This window comes from Myiozetetes cayanensis, unplaced genomic scaffold (genome assembly GCF_022539395.1).
Source record: "Myiozetetes cayanensis isolate MyiCay16 unplaced genomic scaffold, myiCay2020 scf43, whole genome shotgun sequence".
Classification (NCBI taxonomy): Eukaryota; Metazoa; Chordata; class Aves; order Passeriformes; family Tyrannidae; genus Myiozetetes; species Myiozetetes cayanensis.
Window position 1 is genome coordinate 404,146 of NW_026087665.1, and position 23,051 is coordinate 427,196.

At 41.0% G+C, this 23,051-nt stretch overlaps 1 protein-coding gene across 15 annotated transcripts in view; it reads left to right on the forward strand.

Moving 5' to 3' along the window:
* The window catches only part of ATP2B2 (ATPase plasma membrane Ca2+ transporting 2), a 406,430-nt gene that overhangs the window by 274,780 nt on the left and 108,599 nt on the right, over positions 1-23,051 (forward strand). For all 15 annotated transcript variants that reach the window (XR_007630698.1, XM_050330693.1, XM_050330687.1 and 12 more), the window contains one exon: positions 14,688-14,885. Coding sequence is in view for 14 of the 15 variants with exons in the window: in XM_050330693.1 (XP_050186650.1) it covers positions 14,688-14,885 (198 nt within the window). In the remaining variant the exon portion in view is untranslated. The remainder of the gene's footprint in view (positions 1-14,687; positions 14,886-23,051) is intronic.

Sequence of the window (23,051 nt, forward strand, 5' to 3'; positions counted from 1 at the left end):
TCATCCTCAGCCCTGTTAGTTCAAGGTCTTTGCACTTTCTGTTTCCATCACAATGATTTCGTAGTATGGTAGTGCTATCAGTGCCATTTAAACTGATAACATTCTCTAAATACTGCTCAAGCATACGTGGAAAGTGTGTCTGATTGTCTCTTGTTTGGTGTTAATGTGTGCCATGCTTGAGGGATGTATTAATGAACCTTTTTTGAAGCCTGCAATGACAATCCTCTAGGCCCGGTCCCTTCATTAATGAATAATGATGGAACAGAGCAGGCATTGGGTCACTTTATCCTTTCAGAGTCCTGAAGAGAATGCTGCAATGCAGCTATAAGCAAGAGGGTTGTACACATGACAAAGTGCTTTTGAATCCTAGTCTGTGTTTCTGGAACGTTTTGGGTTTTAGGAAGGTTGCCAGATTCCCAAAACATTTTTCTTAGGAAAGGAATCTTTTTTTTTTTCTTTTTTTTGCTATTTCAGACAGACTTATTCCAATGTCTTCTATTCTACCAGCTTGGAAACGTGAGCTTCAGTAAAAATAGAAAGTCACTGATCATGCTGTATTCAGCAGCCATTGAAAAGGACTTGGGGAGACTTCTGTTTCATAATATTTGTACAGCAGTTGGCTTGTAGTAATTTGCATAAGATTTTGGACAATCACCTTACCATGAATTTGGACTGATTTTCCCCAAAATATTTTGTGTGAGGCAGGAACCATGCAAGAAGAATAACCTGACAAGGCAAGGAATTGCACAAAGAAAAGCCTATTCTCCTGAAAGGGAAGCATTTGAAAAATCAAAATAGAATTTCCAAGTGGAGTTACTAATGAGACAAATGAACACCTCTAGGTTAAAGTAGGAAAATGTTTTAAATGCTCCTTTCCTTGGGGTAAGCATAACTGGGATAACTTCATTTTTCAATCTCTTCTGGTGTAAAGTATGTAATTAATTCCCTAAGTAGTTGTTATCTAAATCTATGCCTCTGTGTTACATGATAAAAGTATTTGAGTGCTTCCAATTCTGCTCCCTTTTCATATAATTCATATAAGAACATTGTGTTTAGTTGCTTTTTTTAATATATTTTTGATTCTTGGTCTTTTTTGTTTCTTTTTAGTTGCAAGAATTTATTTCTAATTTGGCAATGTAAATTATCGTGTTCTCTCGTTGATGATGTGTGGCTTCAGCTCCCAGTTTCCTCCTGAGATCACGAGGTGCCTGTCTCCAGCAGCAGCTTGGAGATGCTGAGGGGAAAGTGGTCTCAGCAAACTCAGACTGAGGGATTTGTCTATTCTCAGCTGTGGATTTCTTCTAGAACATCTCTTCCTGATTAACCATTATGGATTAACTCTTTGGGCGGATCTTCTTACTTTGGATTAAGAGGCCTCTGCCCAGGATGAAACAAAGTGAGGAATTAATGGGCTGAAAGTCAAACAAAATGGCTAGAAAATATAAACAGAGGTAACTGCTGTGCAAGGAAAAGGTTTAAAGCCATAAAGGGATTAAAGGACTTCTCATTTGAGACCTTCTGTTAACTAAAACAGCTGAACTTCCACATGTGTAATGAGGGTTAATTAATAACTGTAGGGGGGGCATAAAGAAAACTTGATTTTTGTTTACTCACTGAAACTGCCCAAGGATGGCTGTTAACAGGAATTTGGTGCTTTTATTATAAGGCAATATAATATTTTGATTTCTGACTATGTGTCTAACAAAAATTTTTTAGTATTTTTACATCTTTACATGTACATCCATCATCTGCCTTTCCTGTAGACTTAAGTACAACACAAACTCAAGGGAACAAAAGTGAAAGAAGCTGTAAAATTCCAACCAAAGAAAGCAACATGAACACTATTACAGTGAGTGTTTCACTTTCTCACACCGGACACATAAACAGAGTTTGGAGTCACTGGGCACTGAGAATTTAGCAAGGCAAACAAGCTCCCTATTTCCCCATTTTCTAGATTAAATGGAGAAAGGACAGCAAAAATAAGTCTCAAGACTTTTCAGTCTTTTGGCAATTAGTTTTTTTCAGTCCACAAAAGCTGTCCAGGTGTCACAGAGTAGAGTGGGGGACTCACCATCAGTAGCAGGGTTTTAGTTGGGATGATGGAACCATCGGAACAGGAGTAATATTATTATTCCAAAGAGTTCCCAACCTTATACAAAGATAATAAAAATTCCACAAAAAGTGGCAATGCTTTCCTTACTTGTTTTTGGTGGGGGTTTTTTTGTTGGTTTTTTTTGTTTGTTTGTTTTTTAATGAGAAAATATAAACTGTGACCAAAGTAATCCCAAGATGTACTGTGGGATACAGTATTACTTTATTCTGATACCCACATGCAGCAGAACTCCATTAGGAGCACAACACCCACAGACATCTCCTAATTTAGCCCACAAAAAAGCCCAAAAGAATAGACTCTCTCTTCTGTGAAGCATGTGTTGTCAATCACCTTGATTAGCCCTCCACATAACTAACCTAATCTGAATACAAGAATCACTACTGTAGTTCTGCAGATTGTTTTCCAGAGCAAATCAAATATTAAATTATAAAGTAAGAACCTCCAGCAAGGTGTTCCCAGTCACCACCTGTGAGACAGAAGCAGCCAAGGACTCCATATATTTTTTTATGCACACCAACCTGGTCCCACTCCAAAAATCCAATCTTAATAGAAATATTCCTGAACACGTAAAATTTAACAAAGCTTTGCTAAACTGGAGGTCCAGCAATCCAAAAAACCCCTGAAAATTGCTCAACTATAAGGAAATTCTATTCAAAGCTGACAAAAGCAGGAAAGGCTCCATACTCAAATATCTTCACAGATTTGGCCATTTTAGCTAAGTGGTCTTTATGTTAAGAATGACTTTCCCAGTCTTTTGAATTTTGTGTTCTACAGTTTGAGAAGTTGAAAACTTTGTGTGTTCTTTGGCAAGTGCACTTTCAGGAGAAGGCAAGGATGTAGTTCTGATCAAAGCCCTGGCACGAGTGTGCTCACCTTATAAAAGCTCAGGAATTTGTGTTAGACACATCAGCAGAAATCAAAATATTATATTGCCTTATAATAATAGCACCAAATTCCTGTTAACAACCATCCTTGGGCAGTTTCAGTGAGTAAATAAAAATTAAGCTTTCTTAATGCCCCCCAAAATAACCCCTACAGTTGTTAATTAACCCTCATTACACATGTGGAAGTTCAGCTGTTTTAGTTAACAGAAGGTCTCAAATGAGAAGTCCTTTAATCCCTTTATGGCTTTAAACCTTTTCCTTGCACAGCAGTTACCTCTGTTTATATTTTCTAGCCATTTTGTTTGACTTTCAGCCCATTAATTCCTCACTTTGTTTCATCCTGGGCAAAGGCCTCTTAATCCAAAGTAAGAAGATCCGCCCAAAGAGTTAATCCATAATGGTTAATCAGGAAGAGATGTTCTAGAAGAAATCCACAGCTGAGAATAGACAAATCCCTCAGTCTGAGTTTGCTGAGACCACTTTCCCCTCAGCATCTCCAAGCTGCTGCTGGAGACAGGCACCTCGTGATCTCAGGAGGAAACTGGGAGCTGAAACCACACATCATCAACGAGAGAAATGGGCAAAATGAGTCCAAGGGTGTTACACAGGTAACAGTGTGTGTCCTGTGTTAGGTGTTTTGAAGGTCAAATGATTTCAGTGCTCCTGAGCAGTGGGGTGAAATCCACTGGATTCTCAAAAAGCATCTTCTCATCTTTCTATCTCCTCCCAAGTTGGGTATTATGGGCATTGGGTATTACTGTGAGTGACATCACTGCCACTTGCAGGAGTGACTGTAGCATCTCATGCTGCTCACAGATGGCACAGTGATCACAGCACCGTGTTTTCTTTGGCGTTCTCACTTTTTTAAAGTACCTTGAATGCTCTCCTGAGCACGCAGCAGTGTGAGGTGCACCAGAGCCAATAATCTGCCTCTGCAGAGCTTGGAGTGAGTGCAGCACTGTGCAGCTGACAAGCTGACATTACTCACAGGAAAAATGGGTGACACTGACAGAGAGCAAGGAAATTAAGAGTTGCCAAGTAGCAGCACTTAGAGGTAACACCTCAGAAAAATGCTGCTCGTTGCTATCTGGTTTATTTGTTTGGGTTTTTTTAAGTGAGGGCGTGAAGGAATCGCACTACAGGGGCCGACTGGGCAAAGTGGGTTTGCTATTTCATTTTGACTGTCTTATAAACATCCCAACAACATGTTTCTTTCTTCAGAATATAAGATTTCTTCTTCTGTTACATATTTTCATGTTAAAGATTAAAGCATCTGTATGAGGAATGAGCTACTTAACCTAAACCTTCTGAGCCTTGTATAGAAAAACCTCTTTTCCATGCTGTTGTTATTGTGAGAGCATATGTTGTTGTGCTGTGTTACTTTTAACATTTCCAATAGGCTTCATCAAATAAATACGAACTCCAGACCCCTGGAACTGCTGATACTAAAGAAACTGTGGTGATTGCAGCAGCAAATAATAGTAGTAAACATTCTTCATATAGGACCACATGCTTTCTCTCCGTGAAAGAGGGACTTTCAGGATACTGCATGAGAGCCTCATGCTGGACTTAGAACTCTGTCTAATGTGTCTTGCATAATATTTTCCTCACTCAAGGCCATGATTTCCCAGTTTCATGTGCTTTATTCCTTGGGCAGTTGCTTTCTCAGATCACTGTGGCTGTCATCCTGAGTGGACAGGCTCTGTGGAACTGAACACAAAATCATGAGGAGTCTTTAGGAAACCCAGGCCACATCACCCTGAAAGCACATTATGGTGTGATAAGGCAGCTAGGGCTGCTCCTGGGACCTCTTGAGCTATATTGGATTAGTCAGGTGGCTGCAGCTTCTGGGATTTTTCACTGACACCGACGTCCTTCGAACATAATGTTGAACTTGCATAAGTTTGAGTGACATGAAGTAACTCCAAAAACCGTGATAAGGAATGGGAAAAAATCAAAGGTGAAGAGGTTTTTTCACTTGCAGAGAGCTGACAGTCCAGCAGCAGTTTTTGTAATTGTGGGCTCTTTTTGTTCAGGGTTGCTCAGCAGGAGTGCCCAGGCTCAGTGCCAGTGGTCACACTCACACTGGTGGCATCTATCGGTGGCCATGTGGACTTGTCCTTTCTTTCTCTTTTGCTAGGACAGGATCCCATGCACAGTCCCTGTGGTATTCCCTGCTCTACCGTGTGCCCTCAGGTTTGGTGGTGCTCACCTGTTTGGCTGCACTTCTCCAGGGCTCAGAGGAGCACCAGCTCACAGACAGCTCCAGCTGGCAGACGCCTTCATGGTCCCTGTGGACCATGGCTGATGGAAGTGTTTCCACTGGGACACTTGCATTTCCCCAGGCTGTGCTGTATCCACACAGTAGCTGCCTCTCTAGCAGCCAGAGAGGTTTGCTTGTCAGCAGTAAACTGTGGTTTGGGAACAGGGATTCACAGATTGATTTCAGAGTCTCTTTTCCCCTCCCCATCCCCTGTAGTTGCCACTGGCAGTATGTATGAAGTGGTGAATTTTTTGGAGGGCCCAGGGAGAATGGTGGTAAGTGCTTATGAAGGTATGTTAATTAAGGAGGGCTCTACACTTTGACTTTACTGTGTGCTCATTTATTCTTTGATCTTTTTCTTGTCCAAGACCTTGGATCTCCTCTGTTAAAATTACACAGTTGCTCTTTACCATTACCTGATTGACATGTTAGTGCCTTCCAAGCCTGATCCCACAGAATAGCCAGCAAGCGTGGCTCAGGAGGTAGCCAGGGATGCTTGATTTAATTTAAACATTAGGGATAAGAAAAAACTTTCATGTTATCTGGAACAATCACATTATTATAACTCAGCATTGTAACAGCATTCTTTTCCCCTATTTCCCTCATCCTCCTAGTGACTGTCACTGAAATGGTCCCATCTTACATATCTGTGTTTCTGTGGGAAATCAGAGCTGTGTGGGTAACCCATAAACCTCTGCAGGGGGCGTTTGTACAGTCCACTCTAAATCCTAATGTTACCTTCTCTGGGAAGGAAATCCTGGCTTTGTTTTATTAAGCAAAAAAGATGTTTGAAGAAACTGTCTCAAGGTTTTGACTACCTGGAAAGGGGAGCTGGGGGAAAGATACTGCTGCATTCCCTCATTCTCTCTCCATCTCTTATAAGAAACCCCAATACCATAAACAAACTGGGAATGTGTGATACTGAATAAACCTGAAGTATCCAATGTCTGTGGGGCATCCCACTGGCTTGGTGTGGTTGGCTTGGCTGCAGTAAAACCCTTTCATAGCCTTTAGGTTACCTGTCTCGTGGTGCCAGATGAAGGTCTGCACTGTTGTTTATTTGTCAAACATAACTAGGAATTTTTAATGACTTTTTATGCTGTGGTTGGTGATGGGTGGGAGTTGGATGGTAGAAATACATACTGGATTATGAGTATTTATTAGTATTGCTGCCTAGAATCTGTAATGACGTTATTGTACTTGACACTACATCATGATAGAACAAAAGAAAAACATCTCCAGGAGCCTGGGGTACCCAAGGTGAGTCATATGGAAATGGTTTGATCATTCTCAAATGGAATAAGAGCTGAAGAAATGATTTCTGGTGGGACAATTCTCTTCCCTCTCAACAGCCATATACTCCCCCTGACAGCAGTACTTCTGTAAGAAAGAAATCCTGGTTCCTCTTTCTTCATCCTGGACCTTCAGCTCTCGTTGAATGTTTCATCAGCCTTGGCAGAAAGCTTTTTTTGTTCTGTTTAGTCAAGAAAAATATTAGTTATCTGTTACAAGCATGTCTTGCCTGTAATGTTTGATGTCTCGTCTCTTGCCCCAGTGCTGGCTGATGTTCATGCACTGCACATAAGTCCAGTCATCAGATTATTATGAAATCATAGCATGTCTTTCAGATGAGTGGCTTTTTTCCGGGGCTATGTTACAGTCACTATGGAGAACCATTTCTGGTTCTGCTGTTATTAGTCATCATTATGGTGAATAGTTTCATTTCAGAGCAATTCCACTTTAAAAATAAATCAGGAGATGAACCCAAAACGGTTAGATGGGGAAGTGAGTGAAACATGTCATGGAGCATTCATTGCTTCTGGGCAGTAATAAACCCTGCCTGGTATCTCGCAGCTGAGTGTCAATCAGGAATGCCAGGAGATGAGAATTTACTCCCCAGAACTGCCACTAACCTGTCTGGGGCAAGAACTTCAGCCTTTCCCTGCCTTGTGGGTGAAGTTTTCTAGCATTTTGACAACTACAAAGAGCTTGAGAGATGGAAACTAATTGTAGAAGTGCAAACTGTTCTGTATCTGCTGCGAAGATTTACGTAAGACGTTCAGTCAGTGAGAACAAAATCATGGAATTTAAGAGGTATTTCTCTACTTTGTGTGAGTTATAGGAGGGGTTTTGCAGTCAGCTTGTTTCTTCCCAGGTGCTGAGGAGTGACCCCTGTCCTGTGGGGTGGCAGAGCTCCAGAGGGCAGGACGTGGTGACTGGGCCAGTTGTTGCTGTAAGATGAGAGAGGGAGGATGATTAATGAGGAAATGGAGGGGGGAGGTAATGAATTTCCTCTTTCTGTGCTCCTCTCTGCTGTATGTTGGCTGTTTAGATCTGGTTGCAAAGCATTTGGCTCAAGGAGATTCTAAGTCCAAGTGGACTCATAGGAATACTTGCAGCAGCAGCAGCTTAAAGCTTACAGGACACGTGCTAGATGACTTGTAATGCCAAAGGCTTTTAGCTTTTGGACAAATTTCTTAACATTTCTGTAAAAAAATGTATGCAAGTGATATTAATGAAAACAAGTAATGAGATTCATTACACTCACAGACAGCTTTGTTGTCCCAAGATTAGAAGGAAATTATTATTCGTTGAGGTTCATTCGCTGGTGAAATTCCAATTCACCTTGCTGGAATTAATAAATGCTCTAATTAAACCCACTTTTATTGATGGACAGCATTCTCTCAACTGACTTTATTTTAATATGACCTGAGCAGAATTTCAATGTACTGCTTCAGACATCTTTTTCAGGCCACTTACATGGTAAAACTGGGAAGTCACAAAGGCATCCATTCCAGGTGTGAATATTTTCACTTGGTGTTTCACATCCCTGGTGTTTGTTTTGCTTGGTAAATAGTCCTCTTGTGTCAGTGTAGTGCAACATGTGTTTTTGTGGTATACTTGGTACCAAAGCAGGGGTTTCTTTACTTAGATAAACAAGAGTCATGAAGAATTCATGACTTAATGAAGGCTGATGTTGGATTACATCATAGTGTGCCTGATGACATCATTACACACGAGGGGCAAAATAGACCTTCCTCAGCATTTGATCAAAACCATAACAGTTATCCCAGTTTACTGTGTGTCTCTCTTTGCCTTCCCCAATTTCTTAGGTAGGAAGAGCTTCTAAGGCAGACCTCAGCAAGTAAATCTGTTAGTTCCTAGCTATTGATTTGAATTGAAAATTTGACATTTTCAGCCCTGTATTATCACTACACGCGTAATACTTCTTACACAGAAGTGGAAGAAAAAAAGCCCTGCTGTCACTTCTGGCTTGTTGGACAGAGAAAAGCAGAACAGTGCCCAGAAATCTGCTTCCAAATCCAGAGATTAAAATCCCACTAAACATGTTGAATGGGACTGTGGGTTTGAATTTCCCACATTACGAGAGCAGTAACTGGGCAAATATTTCTAATTCACAATATAAAGATGTGAGAATCTCTGCATGAGACACCTGAGCCAGTGAGCCTGGGCAGGTTATACTGAATCTTTATGTAGCAGCAGGGATGCTAGGGGCTGTTTCAGAGTTAAATGAGAAATAAGGCAAAGAAAAAGGCAAAGAAAATGAAATAATTGCTGAGGTCATACTTTGCAGTGGTTTGCTTTTCAGTTTCTGTGCAGACCTGGCTAATGCGATGGTGGGATGCTCATCATCGGACAAGAGAGTTTGAGGTTGGGATGACTGGGATTTTGGAGATAAAATATAGGTCTGAGTTCTCACAGGAAGAATTCAGGGATGTCACATGGAATTGTTGCTCCATATTTGGTTAGTTCACTGACCAGAATCGTCGGCTTTCCTTTGCCTTCCTGTCCACAGCCTTTCCTTCCTGTGCTGAACAAACCTTGCATTTGAAGTTACTATGCTGTGATTTTTAAAGTACATTGTTCGCATGTTTTGCTCTTTGAAATTTTTACCTATTTTTCTGGATCAGTCAGAAAACGTATAGAAGAAAGTTAATAAGCAATGAGTGGTATATTTGCACAATTAGTGCAAATGTAAATTCTCCAGCCTTCAGCTCATAATTTAAGCCAATTTGAAACATTCTGTTGCAAGTTTTATGGTTTTTTTTTTATTTTTTTTCATTGTTGCTTTAGTAGTGCTGTGCTTTTGCTATTTTTGCAGCATCAAAATCATTCTCTGTTTGTCATGCTCCATTTGGTTGCAGTGGAGATGGCTGTCAGAGAAATACAATTTTCCAGGCATTAATTGAAACGATGGCTTTGTGTTCAGCGTGCACCAACTGACAGATGTAGATAAGGAACAGAGAAAATTCATTAAGTGGCATTTCTCCAGTTTTTTGTTCTTCTTCTGCCTCCCAAAAAAAGCAAAAATGCCAGATTAAATCATAAATGCATTCAATATTCTGCACAACATTGTAGAAAATGTTTTCTATGCAATCACTTTCATTCGACCACAAATTTCAAGTAAATTTTGGGGAAAAGTTTTGGAAACTGAAACCTTAAGAAATTACTCAGGTGCTGGAAGCATCAGTAATAAATTTTCACAGTATTTCTTGAATATGTGTATAATATTTGTATATAAATTTAACCCAAATCCCCACATCCATTGTAAAACACTTTGATCAAGTAATATTGCACAGCTTTGACCTAGAAAAGCACTTAAAAAATAAAATACATCTGCTTGTGTGGAGAAATGATCATAAATCCAGACAGTCTGTGACTTACTGTCATAAAGAATATAAGATGGGTCATACAGAACATAAGACTGGCACAGGCTGATGCTTGTGCCAGTAACGTGTGAAGTCTGAAGTCATATCAAACTGGTATTGCCATTCATGTTTTTTAGTCCTCATTGGTTCTTTTTCAGTCCCTTAGATGTTCTATATCATGATATTTTAAATTACTTTTATTTGCAGTGCTCTCATTGTCACAGGACTCCTGGGGCAAGCGAGAAATAAAAGTACAATATTCAGTAGCAGTGATGAAGTCAGTGTGTGCAATCTGAAAAAAACCAACATAAACCAGTCTAGCAGCAGGAAGGCCATCTCCTGGTCGACAGTACTGGTGAGGACAGATGTCCCTGTCCAGCCCTTGCTGTGCTAATTGACGTGTTTGCCATCTGTGGTGCCTGTCAGAGCAGCTCCCGCAGCTCTGCCAGGGCCACGGGCAGCCCCAGCCACCTCTCATCCTCCCCAACAACCCAGGCTCGCTCAGAGCACCTTTAGGACTGTTTCACATTTCTGAACAAACACTTGGAAAAGATAAAGAATGCTCCCCTTGTGTGTTCTGTCAGCAATAACAATGTGAATTTATGGAAGTTTTTTTAAAATAAACATCTCGTGCTGCCTCAGATGCTCAGTCCCATTTTCAGGAGCTGCATCTCCCTGTGTAACTTTGTCCCCGCTGGAGGGGAGTAGGAGGAACAGGCTCTAGGGGGACCAGGGACAGCCCCCAGGGAATGGCTGGAGCTGTGCCAGGGCAGGCTCAGGGTGGATCTCAGGGAAAGGTTCTTCCCCCAGAGGGTGGTTGGCACTGAACAGGCTCCCCAGGGCAGTGGGCACAGCCCCAAGGCTGCCAGAGCTCCAGGAGGGTTTGGACAACGCTCTGAGGGCCAGGGTGGGATTTCTGGGGTGTCTGTGCAGGGCCAGGAGCTGGACTGGATGATCCTTGTGTGTCCCACCCCAGGACCTTCTGTGATTCTGTCCCTTTCTGACCCTGTCTCTACAGTAGTGCTTGGAACTGTTATGATCTGATTTCATCACGTGGTCTGTAGATTTCTTCATTCTCCCCTTTCCTTTCTCTTTCTCAATTTAGGAGTTTGTCTCTGGCTTTCAGTGGGATAAAAAAAAAAAAAAGCTTCAACATTTTGCTGAATGGGATTTTGAGTGTTGGCCAGGCCTCTGGAGAAGAGAAAGTGCTTGGTATGAACTGAACCTTGAATTTAGTTTTCTAGGATTTGTAAATGATTTACAAGGAGATAAATTTCATTATTAAACATGAATATACTCTGTTTTTTAGATGAGACGGGGTGAGTAATTTCCCCAGGACACAGACTTATAGAAAAGAGTAAAATCACATGCATAATTTACTCCTGTCTATTTGTGGTTCCTAAGAAAGATAATATTTATTAGGAGAAATGAAAGAGTGAAGTAAAATTTATGTCTGAATTCCAACATGGGTTATGTGGACTTTAGTCTGGAAAATGATGACCATGGATACTTTAAACTCGGTTTAATCTTCAGCCTTATGGTGCCTAAATAATTTTCGTCTCAGAGAAAAAGCAGCAATCTGAGCTCCAGTGCCTCTCTTTTGCTTTGGAGGCCTCTCAGGATGTAGGTGTATTTATATAGACCTTGTAAACACGGGACAGGAGATGTGTGCTTTGCATTCCCTCCTGACAGTGAGGTACAACATCAAAGTCATGAATTCATCATGTCTCGGTAAATGGGATGAGGATTGTTGAAAAATGCTGGAGCAATTATTTCCTGTACCATTCCAGCCCTCCCTTCCATGCTGGTGAGTCCCCACTCACGTGCTGACCTGCTGGAGCTGGCCCACCACTGAGCACATATGTTCTGTGTTGGAAAACAGGCATTTTTCCTCTTCCTTCCATTCTCAAATGTGCTCTACCAGTTCCTTCTGTTTCGGGGTTTTGTGTTGCTGCTTGAAGATGCACGAGATGCAAATTGCTGCCCCCACAGCTGTCAATGCTGCCCATGGAAATTTTTTTTATGGATGAAGTCAGCTCTGTGTAGGAGTAGGTTGTGTTTTTGGGGGCACAGTGCAAATTGTGCGTGTCCTTTTGACAGGTCATATGAGGAGCAGCTGAGGGAGCTGGGGGGGCTCAGCCTGGAGAAAAGGAGGCTCAGGAGGGACCTTCTCACTCTCTACAACTCCCTGATTAGAGGGTAAAACCAGGGGGAGGATCAAGCCCTACTCCCAGGTAACAAGGGACAGGACAAGAAGAAATGGCCTCAAGTTGTCCCAGGGGAGGTTCAGGTTGGATTTTAGGGAAAATTTCTTCACTGAAAGATCTGCCAAGCACTGGAACAGGCTCCCCAGGGAAGTGGCGTGGAGTCACCATCCCTGGATGTGTTAAAAAAAAAATTGCAGACATGATGCTTGGGGACGTGGTTTTGTGGTGGACTTGGCAGTGTTGGGTTAATGGTCAGATCCAATGATCTTAGAGGTCTATCCCAACCTTAATGATTCTATGATTCTTTGACTTTTAGTGAAAATCCTTCCTTGCACTGAGGGGCGTTACAGGCCTCTGCAAGCTGATCAGACTGCACTTGTTTGTTTTTTGCTGAAGGCTTGTCCCTATGTCAGATCCCATCAGCACTGAGGGACTGCCCTGCTCTCTCCCCTGTGCTACCCTAACTACTGTCACCTGTGTTGGGTCATCAAAAGGCAGCTATCCCATGGCTCAGAGCCCGCAATTCCTCAGGGAAAAGGGTTTACCCTGCCTTGGAAGCTGCCTGGCAGCTCTCAGAGGAGTGGAGAGGTCTGGCATGCTGTTGTTTGAATCATGGGAGATAACACAGACACATTTCATGACGGCTGGAGGCTGTCACAGTGTCACTGAGCACTAGGTACTGAAAATTAAATGAAGTGAGGTAATAATAACTACAGCGTGCCTTTATCTGGGGGAGAAGGGTTGTGTTTCTTAGAAGCTGAAGGTAAGATGAAAGTTTGATGAGTTAACCAAGAGCCAGCAGCTACCCAGCAGCTGTAATTATACACCTGGAGTGAAAGGTGAGTCACTATCTGCCTGGACAGTGGCAGGACTGATATGTTTGGAAAAGCATCGCTTTCATCTTGCAGAAATAGTGCTTGGGCCCAGAGCTGTCATCTGAGAGGGGACTGACCAGCAAGGGACACTGCTGGGGACCATCCTGGGCGACCCACACACCCACAGTGGGGACTCTCAGCACTTTAGGACCTGATTGGTGTTCCCTGACATCTTGAAGGTGATGTTTCCAGGGCTTCCCATTCCTGATGTACCCCGTGGGTGGTGATGGGCTGTGGGACAGGCAAGGACTCATCCTGACCTGCCTGAGCTGAGGAATCCTTCCAGCGTGGGGTCCACGCTTTGCTCTTGCTCTCCTGCAGGCACCTTGGTGTTCCTCTGAGACAAGCCCTGAACTTCAGTGTTTTCCAGGTGTCATGCAAGGGTGAATAAACATAAACAACTTTACATTTCTATCACATTCAAAACCTGTAGCTTTGTAAGTGTTCCAGCTGGGTAGGTCTCTTCTCCCAGGCAACAAGCGATGGGACAAGAGCAAATGGGCCAAAGTTACACCCTGGGAGGTTTAAATTCAATATTAGGAAAAATTTCTTCATGGAAAGGGTTGTCCACTATTGGAACAGGCTGCCCAGGGAGGTGGTGGAGTCACCAACCCTGGAGGGATTTATTTAAAAGACCTGTGACTGTGGCACTTTGGGGATGTGGTTTAGTGGTGGCCTTGGCAGTGTTGGGTTAACAGTTGGATTTGATGATCTTAAAGGTCTTTTCCAACCTAAAAATTCTATGATATCAGGTATTATTTGGCAGATATATGTAATACTTATTGCAGTTTTTTATACTGCTGAGACAGACATAAGTTTTTGTTTTGGTTTGGTTTTTTTTTGTGATTTTTTTTTTCTTTTCCCCTTGTTTTTGTGTTGTGTTTTGTTTTTTTTTTTTTTTTTTCTGGAAGGTCACTAGATGATCATACTTTAATATAATTAAAAAACCCCTACCCAAGTGGGTTATTCAGCACAACCACTCATTCCTATCCTGCATCCTTAAGTTGAAATTATCTTAAATTGAAGCATCATTCAAAATATGTGCATTTTTATGTCAGTTTAAGCAACCATACCATTCCTTCTTCCCTTTCTGTGCATATAGAACCTGTCATTTTGTCTTTTTTCACGTGACAAAAATGGGGTTCAGTTCATTCCAGTGCTGAGTTGCAGCCCATCTGCAACCAGAGAGGTTGCTTTGAAGCAGCACAAGACGTGATTTATTGATTTATACTTTGAGTTCGTCGATCTGCATCCAGAACAAAGTATCATCTTCTACTGGTACTTCTAAAAGCTGCCAACAGCTATTCCAACTTCATCCCAAATATCATTTATTCCTGCTTTATGATCTATTTTCAGTAGTCACTGCTTACATTTGCATATGTATCTATGTACATAGGTCTTATTAAAATATATCTCCTAATTCAAAGACTTTTTTGTGATTAAACCTGGCGGGAATTTGTATTAAAAGGAGCCCATAAGAATTCTGTTCAGAACATAAAGACAAATCATCTTGCAAAAGCAAAACTTAAGTGGAATATCTACCTGTTTGTTAATATGCCATTGGTGACACAGTTTGTAGCTTTCCTTAAAGAAGTAATTTATAGGAATGCAGATACAAGTGGGCATTTACTATTTCACTGCAATTTGAATTTAATTTCTCTTATTTTATTTACAGGATTAGCCGGCACTGCTGCGGACCTAGAAAAAAGAAAGCTTATTTTTGGAAAAAATTTTATACCTCCAAAGAAGCCAAAAACATTCATACAGCTAGTCTGGGAAGCGTTGCAGGATGTGACTCTTATAATCTTGGAAATTGCAGCCATCATATCTCTGGGGCTTTCGTTTTATCAGCCACCTGGAGAAGGGAATGAAGGTAAAAACTTTTTATAGAAGTCATCTGCGTAAGTTTAAGTAAAGCCAGTCCTTAAATCAATCTCTATCTCAAAGCAATTCCATCAGCACTCTCCAGAAGGTCACTAACAGGAAATTTCCATGTGGTTTGTTCCTGATACCGTTACATCTGGTGCTGACATATTTTTTTTGGTACCCTGGCATTTCTTTTTTTTGCAAATCCTGCTCCTTGTGACATATGCTAAGAAAAAAAATCATAATATTCTTATCAAACGGGAGTATTTTTGTTACTGTTTCCACCTCTGTGTGTTTGGTGTTTATTTCATTCATCTTGAGGGGTTGTTTATCACATTATACAGGAGAAATATGTAATTGCTTATGTAACTGATGTCTCCAATCCACAGGAACATGGACAAGTCTAGTTTATACCAGCTGAAGACTCGAACTTTGTGAAATTCACACATTTTAGTAATTTTAGTGATGGAGCTGAGGCTTGTGAGCCTGGCTCAAAAGAGAGTTTTGGAGGCAAACTCATGTTACCGATAAACCATTTTCTGCAGGGTCCTTCTGTGATGTCTGGGCAAAGCTTTAACACCCTGCCTGGCCCCCTCCTTTCTTCTCCCCTTTTTCCCCCCCTTTGGAAAGTACTCTTGAATTCACATGCTTAAAATACTCGTCCGTCTCCAGAAATGCAAGATTTCCATTTCTGGCAACTGATCCAGATTTTTTTTTTTTTTTTTTCCCCCCCTCCTGCTCTCTCCTAGACTTATAAAGCTGGATAAAACATGCTGTGTGAAATGACGTGAACAGCTTGGCAAATGCAGGAAGAATGTCTTCCTCTAAATATAGCCTTGAAATGCTTTTTACATTTGCTGCAGTTTCCTTTGGCTGCTTTCCTTGAAGCCCCTTCCTTCTTCCTTTTCCATTCACCAGCAGAAGGAGCACATAGCCGTGCACAGCTCTTGGATTATGGTTCTTTAATCCTTTATATAGAATTGGGAATCTTTTTATTGCCTTCTCACTGAATTTTGAATCTGTGACTATTGATTCAGCAGGTGTTCAGTTTAGGCAGGAAAAGATAAGGGAGACATTTGTTTTTTTTTAATCAAAAAAAATGTTATTTATTGCTGTTACCTCATATAACTGGTCATGGTAGAATACTTTGGGGACAATATAAACAATGAATGACACTCCACAAAATTATTATTTAGTTTAAGCTTTTTTTTTTTTTTCCCCAGACATGAATGTAGACTACCCTCATATTTTATTTTATTTGCTGGGAAAGGAATTTATAAAATAGGATTTTAGCAAGAGAGGAGATGTGTCATCAGACAATTTTTTTTTCCTTTTTTTAAATTGTTATTATTTTGATACTGCACTTAAAATATTTCTTTTCCCTTGGGGAGGTATGACACAGCTGAGATTCTGAGATAGTCTGAAAAGCTCAGTAGCACAGCCTGGGAAAATATGTTTGTGTTTTCCCACAGCACATTATTTTATTCACTGGTTGCTGTTTTCCCTAGGTTTTTAGGATTGTTTTCCTGGAAGGTTTTGCTCTGATTTACACAAGGAAAATAAATCAAGTTAGTGAATATCTTGAAATGCAGCTTTTCGAACACATTGTAAAGGTCCTCTACATTTTTGGTACTCTTTATTGGAGCAGTTGTATAAATAATTCTCTTTCCTTTTAAAATTAGTATATCATAAAGTGCTGCCAAGGAGACCTTTGGTTTATTGGTAGATATCCTTTTTAAGAGTCCTGAACATTGGAAAATGGACATATTAAGCTTCATTTTTGCCTTGGTAAAGTGGGGAGTAATGACACTTGAAATGGATTTGATGGTTTTGCATAGCATTCAGTAACCACTTACAGAATCAAAAATACATAGAATATCCTGAGCTGGAAGGGACCCACAGGATCATCAATTCCAACTCCTGGCCCTGCACAGGACAACCCCAAAATCCCACCATGTGCCTGAGAGATTTGTAGACTAACGTTGAGTTCAGTTCAATGAAGGTTTCACGAAGAAATAAATGATTCTGGTTTTTCTACACTTAAGCAAATTTACTGAACAATATAAACTGTTCCTGGAGTTGTCCAGGAACGTGGATTCAGAGCAAACACAAGCCTGTCAGGAGATTATAGTTCTCTGAAAGGGCAGCAGCTTGAAAGCTTTATGTCTTGTGAAATGTCTGAATCCCATATTCATTACACACTGATCCATCTGTGCACTGCTGTTTTAAAGGAGAATATAATAAAATACAATATGTGACATCCTTGCAGCAGTTTGAGTTATGCCCAACCTCATTTCCCTGAGGTGAGAAGGTAATATTACCTATGGGATGTAATATGGAATCCCTACCCAGTGACTGGAAGAAGTGACAAATGTCCCTTTGGGAAGCCTGAAAAACCTGTATTTTTCTTTTCTGAGTCTTCCCAGAAGGAAAATTATTCACTGAAACGTACGTTTATTTGCAAGGGTTATGTTTTTTCTTGGAAATGGTATATTTACTTCTGGCAGCACAGCCTGATGTTAGGAGGGGCAGCTGGCATGTCTTGCTAACTCTCTACTCTTGATCTTGTCCAACTCCTCCACTCTCTTCTTTAAAAGTTTCTCCAGCAGTTTCTGGATAAACTCAGTAGTTGTGCTGTGCAGCCCCTTGGCAGTGCTCTGGGGGAGCAGGTGAGAGGCAGTGCTGATCCTGGTGCTGGATTCCCCCTGGATCCCCTCCTGGCAGCAGTGTGGGGGGGCTGTGGTTCCTGCCCACAGCTGCTGAAGGTGGTGCATGGGCTCACCAGGTGATGGTCAGCTTCCCTGGAAAGAATTTCTCTCTCTAGATGATCCTTAATTGTTTTTTTTTTCTTTCCTCTCCCTAAAAGTTGTCAGTATTTAATTTTGCTGGTTGGTGGCAACATCAAATACAGGGCTTGTGACTGGTGAGTTTGTTTACAGCTCAACAGAAAGTCTCCTTCGGGCAATGAGATGCTATTTATTGGTGTATGGTTGTTTTACAGCACATAAGGTGCCTCCTCTTCCAAATTCTAATTTTTTTTTTTTTAATTAAAATCATTTTTGTTTTGAAAATGAGTCAACAAGACTGTTCTTTCCACGCTAATTTATTCAGCAATCACTGATAATAATCTGAGCTCGCCAGTTTAGGGCTAACTTGGAAAGTTGTGACCACCTAAAGTGACAGTCTGTCTTTGAAGGATTAAGGGATGAAAATAAGAGACACAGTGCTGGGAAGACACAGTGGCAGGGAAACACCATTTTGTGTATTTTTTAACTTAGTGTACACTGCCTTTATATCTAATATATTTATAGCTGCCTTTCACATATCCTCAACTTTTCTCTGCCAGTGACCTTACTTAGTATAATAAGTTAAAGTCACATTTATTTTCTAGAATTAATATAACTCTTTCTTTTAGGGCTCTTGAAACCTACTTGTGACTTTTGATGCAGTAACAGAATTAGCATTTAACTGTTTTCTGCAGTTTAAGTGCAAAATATGTCTGTCCTGATGCTTGTGAAGGGGGAATACATTATAAAATCTGCACATCCAAAAATGTTGGATTGCATGAACTGCTTCAGGAACCTTGTGCAAGGGAATAGTCTCATTCATGTACTGAGTTCATTTTGCTGTATAAAAAGCAGCTACGAGCTCACAATTCATTTTCCATCTGCATTTCTTAGATTAGTCGTTATTTCCCATTTTCAGCTATTAATGTTCAGACATCCCCACGTTTAAGTCCTTCAACTGTAGCATAATTGCATTTCCAAGCATCTACAACACATCCTGGTGTTATCTTGGGGACAGTAAGTAGATTATTGTGCCCCGGTCACACTCAGTTTACACTGGTGGAAACTGTTGTCATTTCTGTGGTTTTGAGGTATCAGTTGTGATATTGCTCAACCAACCTGAACTGGAGGAGTAATAATCTGTTGGTGAAGTTTCTGTTCTACTGCAGTTCTTCATTTATGATATGGATGTAAAATCCTGGAAAACACGATTTCATTTTCTGGTGCAATCACAAAATCTGATCTGAAGGAGTCACTGGGTAATAGTGCAGTTTTATTGCTTCTCCAGAAACTGCTTTAGCTCTTTCATATTTTCATATTTCTTAGCAAGAGTGAAAGTTTCAAGAATGTTGTTCTTAGAACTGGAGTTTATTTTATGATCTGCTTTGCATTCCCTTTCACTGTCTGACAGGCCATTAGAAGCAATCGAGAACTTCTGCATAAATTCTTGTCAGCCCCGTGGCAATTACTGCTCTCGTTACTGATCCACGTGGAATCAGTTTTCCACTCTTTCAAAAAAGTGCAAAACTGCTACTGCCTTTTAGTAAATGAATTTTGAGAGAAAATTCCCCGTGCAGATGCAGCTTCTACTACAGTGAGGATCACACAGGGGTGTGGCTGAGGCAAGGTAAAAAAACCTGTTTGTGTCCTGGGTTAATGGATCATAGACTGTTCCCTGACCCTACCAAGTAGGTTCAGGTGTATATATGGTGTATAAATAGGTTTTAGTGAACATAGGATATCCTGGCTTCTTTAGTGTTACTCCATTTGAAATATTTGCCTTTTCATATCAGTTTATAATGAAATAATTTTTATAAACAGTTTGTAAAAAAGTATCAAGTGCCTTGTTTTTTCTGTATGAAAAGTAAGAGCTGCTTCGTGAGATCAGGTGTTGGTCTCAAAGTATTACATTGCTTGAGGAAAGGAAACACCCTTTAGGAAAGAGTGCTTAGGCTCAGTCAGAAATCCACCAAGGGAATGGGAGTTGGAAGAGCTCCTCTTGGTTGCTCCCAAATCTCTTATTTTGGCTGTAGAGCTGCAAGATCCTTCCTGGTCAGTTATTGGGTTGTGGTTGCTTCCATACAGTCTGCCCAGCAGGATTGTCCTGGTTTGTTGCATCCCCTCCATCCATAACCGTGTGAACTACCTAAAAATTTTCAGAGCCTTCTGCTGACACCTTCAGTAGCTGTTTCAGAGCCCTCCTGAGTCCTCCCCCTTGTTTTTGTCTTCAGGCCTTGCATCACATGTAGCTCTTATTACCCGGTTGCAAGAACTGCTGATGTCAACCCCCAACAGTCATTTGCTGTTTCCATGAATGTAACAAACCTTTTAATTGTTCTTCCTTGAATTCTATTTCCTTATGTGGATTACAAAGAGGGGAGGGAGAAGGTAGCCTGGGGTAAGATGTTTTTGGTGTGAAGCCCTGGGCATGATGTCTGTTTTCCAGTGTACGGCTTTTTTTGCAGCTTAGGGGTGGGGGAAAAAAAGGAAAAGTCTTTTTGGTTGAGGCAGTTTCTCTTAAAATTCTCAAGGCAAAACTCTATATTGAAAATGAAGTTAAATGAGTAGTTACATTTTAATGCTTCTCAGCAGAGCTTTGCCTGGGTTACTTCCCCCTTACTCATGCAACAAGTTGATGAACTGGAAAAAATACAGGAACAGGAAGTGGTCCCCTGAAATTTGGTCCTTCCAAACCTCTTGTTTTAAGCTGTTGGTGGTGTTGATACATTGCTGCTGCTCAGGGCTATGGCTGAGGTGCCTGCTGGCCTCTCATGACTCACAGGAGACTTTATTTTCTGGGCTTCACCATTCCCTTGTCTTATGATTCCTACGACGTGCCACGTTGGTCAATGGGGACAAAAGTAGGAGATTTAAAGCAGAAAGAATATCCAAAAACTGGAGAGAAGGTGCAGCTGGTCCACAGCTCCTGTGAGGATGGTGCCTTACCTTGTTTGTGGCACAACTGTCCTGTGCATCCCTGTACTGATGGAATGGGCAGCAGGTCACAGTTAACCAGGGAAGTGCAAGAGCCAACGTGCTCAGAGGTGCTGGAGTCACCAGAAAAAGTCTTCCCAACAGAATCCAAGGCAGCCATGGGATGTTTAGGTAAAGAACACTGTAAAGATTGGTGTGAGGGGAAAAAACCTGAAGCCACACAAATTCCCTGTCGCCTTGTCCAGATCTCTGGTGTGGGGTCTGAAACGCTGCTCTGTTCCCACTTTCTCCCAGGTTGCTGCCTGGGGAGTTACTCAAAATATATTTCTTGACATTTCATGACATTGAGCAAGTCTGGAGAATTAAGTCACAGAGGGAAAGATTTGATACAGTGCAGGGATTGTGGAAGGAAGTGGAAAAAGTAAAAATTCTGTTCATATTGTAAAGACTATATATATAAAAGAATATATATATGTATAAAAGAATATAAGCAGTTGACAGCAAACTTCTCTTAGTTAGGACTGAAAATGCTGAATTTAATACCAGCTAGCTTGAGTTTCTCTGTAGTTTATAGTCAGTACTGATGTACATTAAAAAACAGTGTTTCCACCAATTTGGGTCAGCCCAATCCTCCTCCTTGCCAGTTCCCTACCCTGGATGCAGATCCTGCTGGAGCAGAACAGCTGCAATAGGCTGCTGGGCTTCAGCCTAAGCTCAAGGGCAGTGTCATGTTATAAAGATATTATGTCTGTCCTAATTCCCCAGCACTCATTGTAGGTATTCTGGAATCTCTAGAATTGAAAGAAACGCAGTGTAATAACAGGAAATTAAGAAGTTGCTCCTTCAAAACATTTCAAAATTCTGTTCTCGTGGACAGCATCTTCTTTGTCGTTCTAGTTCTCAGCTTTCCTTAGATCAGGTTGTGGTTTTGCTCCTTTTCACGTGACATTTAGGCTTCTAAATGGAATGTCACCCTGATGACCTATAGCAGACATTCAAAGATCCACTTGCATCCAGGGGAAAATAAGAAATGTCACCTTTCTAATAGAGCTCTAAGGTCATGTTAACAGTGCCATTAATTCTTCTGTATTTGCACATGTAAACAGCTGAAGTATCTCATCCAGCTTTTAACCTTTAACATAATTTAGTTTTTTTCTTTATTTTTTTGTTTGTTTTTTTCTCTATTTGTTTTTTCTTATTTTTTAATGAAGGTTACTTCTTCCCCACTATTGCCTATATTTCCAAATCAGCCAAATTCTTGGTTTCTTTTTATCTTCAGATTCACGTGCAGGATTTTTCTGCTGCTCTTGCACACATTTCTCTGCATACAGAGAAATTCTACCTCCATTGGAGGGTGCAAGGAGAAACCTCAGCCTGCCCTGCTGGAGCAGCAGGTACCAGGTCTGTTAAGAGTAAGGGACAATGGAGAGGAGGGATAAAACCCAAAGCCAGCCTTGGCACCATCACAAGAAATAGTGACCTGTGGGCAGCTCTTGGAGGTTAATTTATTTGATTTCTTGGTATGCAAGAGTTGTGTGTTCCCTTTCTGTTTGGAAAGAAAGCAAAGCCTCATTTCCAGCTTCCTCCCAAAGACCAATCCTGGGGCTTACAGGGAGAGCTGAGAGGTCTCTGTGATTCAGACAAGGTGGGAAGGGAAGGAAAAGACCCTTTCTGTGCTGCCCTGCATGTCAGGACAACCTGACCACATATTTGAGAAAATTCCTCTTATTTTCCTCCCAGTTTTTAAACTATGATTTTCTTACCTTTGGTTTCTTGCCAACAACTGTGACAGAACCACATTAATTCGAGTATTTTTAGGTAGATGATGTTTTGGAATTGCTCATTCAGCATCCAGTTCATAAAAATTTTCTTCCCACTCTCACAGAAACACTTTTCTTTTTTAGAGTTATTGCCCAGATCATAAACTTCTTATATTCTCTTTCCAAGAAGTATAATATCTTAGCAGACAGGTTTTTTTTTTTTTTTTTTTTTCTTTTCTTTCTGGGGATTCTAGCAATCTTACATTTTTTTGATGAAAGGAGCTTTTTCTTAAATTATTCTTAAATAAACACACCAAATGCCTGCTGGGGAAACCTGGAAATAGATTCTTGTGTACGTAAACACATCTTGGCTCGGGAGCAACACGCAGGTGTCGTTTGGGCAGGAAGCAAAGTTGGAACCAAAACACATCCCAGGATTAGCTCTGCAGGAGCTCTGCCATCTCAGCTGGTGTGGGCAATGGCACTTGGTGTCGTGAAATTCTGTGGTGGCAGTGCAGCCACTTCCTGCCAAATGTGAACATGTTGGGTTTGTTGTTCTTATCTTTAATAATGTTGACTGTTTGTGTTATTTTAACCCTAAAAATGAATATTAGTAAACCCAGGCATGGCTCAAGAGTTCATTTAAACAAGGAATACCCACCTACCCCCTTTGCTTAAATGACCCAGGGGAAT